Source organism: Egretta garzetta, unplaced genomic scaffold (genome assembly GCF_000687185.1).
Source record: "Egretta garzetta isolate BGI_Z169 unplaced genomic scaffold, ASM68718v1 scaffold185, whole genome shotgun sequence".
NCBI lineage: Eukaryota > Metazoa > Chordata > Aves > Pelecaniformes > Ardeidae > Egretta > Egretta garzetta.
This window is the reverse complement of record NW_009259595.1, coordinates 11,799-17,024: the sequence shown is the minus strand read 5'-3', so window position 1 is coordinate 17,024 and position 5,226 is coordinate 11,799. Positions and strand designations below refer to the sequence as shown.

General features: G+C 36.9%; 1 protein-coding gene across 1 annotated transcript in view; it reads right to left on the bottom strand.

The window, feature by feature from the left end:
- Positions 1-4,872, bottom strand: part of ASPG (asparaginase) — a gene marked incomplete at both ends in the record, with an annotated part of 39,281 nt that extends 34,409 nt beyond the window's left edge. Inside the window, 2 exons of the mRNA XM_035893692.1 lie at positions 1,089-1,200; positions 4,743-4,872. Coding sequence (XP_035749585.1) covers positions 1,089-1,200; positions 4,743-4,872 — 242 coding nt within the window. The remainder of the gene's footprint in view (positions 1-1,088; positions 1,201-4,742) is intronic.
- Positions 4,873-5,226: the final 354 nt, after the last annotated feature.

Below are 5,226 nucleotides of genomic sequence, written 5' to 3'. Positions count from 1 at the left end.
TCCTCCTGGGCTTTTCCCAGCTGCAGGCCTGCTCCACCCCAGAGCCTCTCCACCTATACACCAGCTCCGTCTCTTCTCTGCCCTGGCAAGAGGCACTGGCTAGGAGGAGCATCATCCCTAGTTTGGTGGGTTCAGGATCAGAGGACCTAAAGGTGAAAGACTGTTACCTGAATCTTCAGCATCATTCCCCGCGTTATTACACTGTTTGCATGCATTGCTACAGCTTGGCTGAAGGATGAAATTCACACTATAAAGCCCACTATCGCAGAACAAGCAGGAGTGGAAGAGCAGTATCCTACTAGGCCCACAGTTATTTATTTCTAACAGCTATGTATGAATTCCTGGTGTGAAGTATTTGAATGTTTTGCATTTCTACTTTCTTAAAAGCACACAGCTAGGTTCAAACACGGGGACAGGCGCAGAGAGAAATGCTGATTTTTTAATCTAGAGAAAAATGCAATGAATTTATCTATATATGCAGAAATACCTAGGACTTTAAACATTTCTCAGTGTGGGAAACCTAACCACGATAGCATTTTTTCTACTCTCTGAAATGCCGGAGCTAGTCAAGTCTGTCTGTGTCCAGAACAAGAAAGGCATAAAGACATGAAATAATTTTCTGTATCAATAGCCAACTATTAAGCTATTTGAACACTCAAATGATGTAACTAAGCAACCTTCAGGTAAGTCACCTATGCTTAATGATTTTATTCAACATTTTTTGGACAGTGAATTTAAGGCAATGTTTTAGAACATATCAACCTACATATTACAGACCTTATTCAATCATAGCTGCAATTTTCCTACCTATTTTCTTGTACAGAATTATGACATGGATTATCATTGGAAGAACTACATAACTTCAATGAGTTTGCAACATTTTCAAAATGAAAAAAAAATTCAGCAAGCCTTGCAAGTACAGTACTTGTTACTTTGCAACTAACTAAGGAGGGTACAAAACATTTACATTTTAAATAAACAAATATATTCCTATAGCACTACTGAATTATTTTATTTTGCTAAGTATAGTAGATATACTGCCAGTTTTGTTTAAACAACAAATTAATTCTTATCCCACACCTTAGTACCTCAAGTTTCCTTGCAATTTTGGCCCAGTCTTCTGGCGTCATGTTGGAAGAATCAAGCAGTGGTGAGAGCTCCAGGATTGTGTAAAAAATTCTTTTGTTTTGCTTCGAGACACTATGAAGAAAGAGAATTGGGAAAAAAAAATCTTAGAGCTAATATCAGCTCATCATTTCTGATTTTTTCTCTAAATCAGTAGTTTTCACCCTTTTCCTCCCCATCCCCCAAGTCTATAGCAAAGAAAGGGCCTTAAATTTGGAACATTAAGTTCCAAGTTTAGAAATTCATGGCTTGATGTATTTTAAAGCACAAATCTATAAATTTAATTTAATAATAAATGTAATTTGGAAGGTGGAGAGGGGCTGGAAAAACTAAAGGCAGAAAAGAAGAACCCAGACTTACTTTGTTTAAGTTTGGAACTGAATTTTAACAAGACTCAATATGAAGCCTTAAGGTTTAAAAATGCTTCATAAGCTATTGAGAGGAATCTATAAAGCTCCCAAGGCTTATTAGGGGGTCAACAGAAGAGTTGCAACAACTTTTTGATCCTTTCATAATTATAAATAGACACCTTATAAACAGATACTCTTTCATGACACAAAGGGTATCTTTTCTTAAGAGTCTTATGACTGGGATTCATTATTAGAAGATCCACTCTTCTCAGTTTCTCTAACCTCAGATTTCAGAAAAAGCTCTCTTGGTTAGCCAAGATCTTCAAGTAAACTGTTGCCTTTTCTAGTAATAGGCTTTGTAAAACCCCAGTCCCAGCCTATTAGGCCCGTTGTCACCTTGTTATGAAAGTTTGCTATATGATACCAGCTGTCTCCTGTTATGATGTGGAGTTTAAGCATGTGATAATAGCAAAGATCTTAAAATACTGGCATAGGTTGAAAACAGAAGCCTCAAGACTATAAACAACTCACTGGCGATCAATTATTGGCCACTGAACAAGTACAGCCTTGACAGCTGGAAAAAGACTTCTCTAAGTACAATAAAAACAAGACAAAGCAACTATGCAAGGGAAGAAAAACCCAAAACAACCCAAAAATGAACAGTTGAGCAATAGGATAAAGTACCTGTGGGGCTGAGGAACATAACACTTTCAAACATCATGGAGTATGTAGTCCAGCAGATGGAGACCAAAGATTAAGAAGTGTCTAGACACTCAAACATCTTATAAAAATACATGATCCCAAATTTGGAGGGGGCTTATCAAAGGCGGTGATGGCTATGGAATCACAGTAGGATTGTCCTAGCTCTAAGCATGCTGTCTGCTCTCCCTGATTCCCAGGACCACAGGTCTCCCTTTTTCCACCACCTATCTCAAGAAATCTGACTCTTCAAAGACCTTTGACTTGCCAAATGGACTACATATAGAGCATGTGTTTTACCCCACAAAATATGCCCATTTCTCCACACTAACTTTCTAACCCCTCAGAGCAAAGTCAACTACATATATATACCACTTGGGTAGTTAAGATTTGGTGTAAAAAAAGAACCCTACTACCGTTATTTTCTGCTACCTTTCTGAAGCTTGGAAGAGGATAAAATATCCACTATTTTCACCCATTCTTAGGTTAGTTGGAATATGTTCCTATTTAGCAATGCAGTGGCCAACAAGCAGCTAACAAAGAACTTGCTAGCGGGCGAGGTCTGCCCTTCCTACTCCTTCTTCCAGTCAGAGTCATCCAAGAGCATGTTTAACAGGATCACCTTCAGAGTGTTCTCAATGCTTTTTCACTGCCTGAGGATGATGGAAAGCTCCCTGCCAGCTGTAACTGTAATAGATACTTAAACATTTACACTGGAAGACAGTCAAAGGCTATATAAAAGACCCAGATACCACATGGATGCATAGAAGTTCATGAAATTAAGAGCTTAGAGCACAGAAAAGTTGATTGTTTTCCCTTGGCACTCACAATAGTGTTTTGTTCTCACTTGCTATTCTTGTATATATTTATAGCAATACAAAATACACAAAAACAAGAGTCAATTGTCAATTCATCATCCAATAAAATCTGCAGACCCACTTGCCTATGAGGCCAGTAAGACAGTTGCATAGAGCAGAGACACCATTTAATTGTTCATAACCAACTGACATACCGTACCTAAGAAGTTAGAATTCATATGAAAAATTGGCTTGTTGGATGTCACATTTCAACATGCTAAAAGTAACTTTGGAAGTCAGTTGAAAATCTTTGAAAAGAAAGCTCCCCTGAGGTTGTGTTTTTTAAATAAAACACGATGTACTGACACCAGAGACCAGCCTAGTCTACAACTTTTGATGCCTCTCTCTAAAAAGAGATCATATTGTTCCTCTTCCATTGAGGTTATCACACAGATACACAAAGTTCACAAAATACTGCTATTTTCTCCCCTCCAAAACTCAGAATATTTCTCAACTGCCTAGTTAAAACATCACTCAGCTAGCACAAAAGAGAAAATGGCAAATTGCCATGACTAACCTCCAGAAACGGTATTCAGCAGTGCCAGAAAAACAAGACAAGATTGGTTTTTAAACTTCAGATTTTGATGTGAATGATTGTTTTTAGCTTTTCTGTTCTTCATGGAAAAGACATGCCAGGAGAAGTATATTTAGGACTCAAATCGGTATATTAGTGTAGTTATATTTCAAATCCCTTGAAGTATTTAAAAATTATTCAATTACAAGCACAATATCGCAACAGAGTTCAATTTTTCTTAGTATAACCATCGTATTTAACACAAACTGCATGTTCATATCAATGAACACTTGTTTCACTCCACCGGGAGTCCATTCCTTTTCCCTTTGCCCTTTTTCCTTCCATCTGCCTTTTAAGTGGTTACTTTTAAAAGCTTTACACAGAAACCTCAATACAAAATAGAAAGAAATTAATAAACCTTACATTTTCTTTGTATGTCCTGATTTTCTCCTTAAAGATTAAAGAATATCTGTTTTGACTCTTACAGCAAAACAGCTATAGTCCCATTTATTTTTGAATGACTGTTTAAAATCACCCTTTGTGCAAAGTTAACATGTTTTACAGGGGTACGGTCATTCATCACAGCTGGGGAATAACTCAAATTAGCATACTGCCCTCTAAATAAAACCTATAAGCTTATTAATCACTGCCCAACAGTTAAGAAGCAATGCAGATTAATTATAAGCCTGTCGCTTATTATCATAATGTTGCATAAATTTGGGAAAGACAATCAGCTTTTAGGGTTTTTTAAAAACAGGCAGCCTGCAGAATTAAAGCACGAGGCCTATTCATGGATGCGTTAATTAGATGCTACTTTTTCAGACATATGCCGAAGATAATTCACATAGACCTGTATATACAGTTTTCTTAGTTCCTATAGAATATTTGTATGTTTGCAGAGTAGCAAATTAATATTCAAAACAAGACAAAATGCAGGACTAAGATGCCCAGAATGGTTACTTGTTGCCTAATTTAGAAGTTATTTCTCAAGCGCTTTTAAGACACTTCACTGTAAATATATCAAACCAGACATTTTCTACCCTGCCAGGCATGGTAGCCTTTTTCCTTTTAAGACAATATAAGCATTTTTGCTAATCTCATAATGGATTGTTCACAATAAATGTCTGGAGATGTAATTACCTGAAAATTAACAAGATACTCCCTAACCCTCCCTCTCCCCAAGGAAAATGTACTTACGGGAGCACCAGTGTGTTTTCTGGAAATTCATGGGAGGTCTTCTCTCTTACTTCCTCGGCATATGCCTCATCATGCAGCATCGGCATCTTTTTCAAGCTGCTTACTAATTTATTGGCCTCAGGAGCAAGTCCTTTAAAAATAAAGAATAAAGGAAGTAAACAAAGGAGCAGGGATGGAAGGTAGCGAGTGGCACGGTATGGAGGGAAGAAGTCAAGTTACACAGCTGTTTGCCCATCCTTCCAAATTAAATTTAAACAGTCTTTTACCATTTTAAGAATGTGAAAACAGAATATAACTAATTAATCTCTGTGCAGTTAATTCTTTTCTTGACTTCAAATAGATAAATCCTTTATTTAAGAGAAATAACGTTACAAATCTCCTCCATATCAAATATTTATATTTTACCTATTTTTAATTGTTGCTTGTGTGCAAACATACAGCATTAGGGGCAGGAAGTCAATTTTTGCAACTGTAGCAAAAAGCT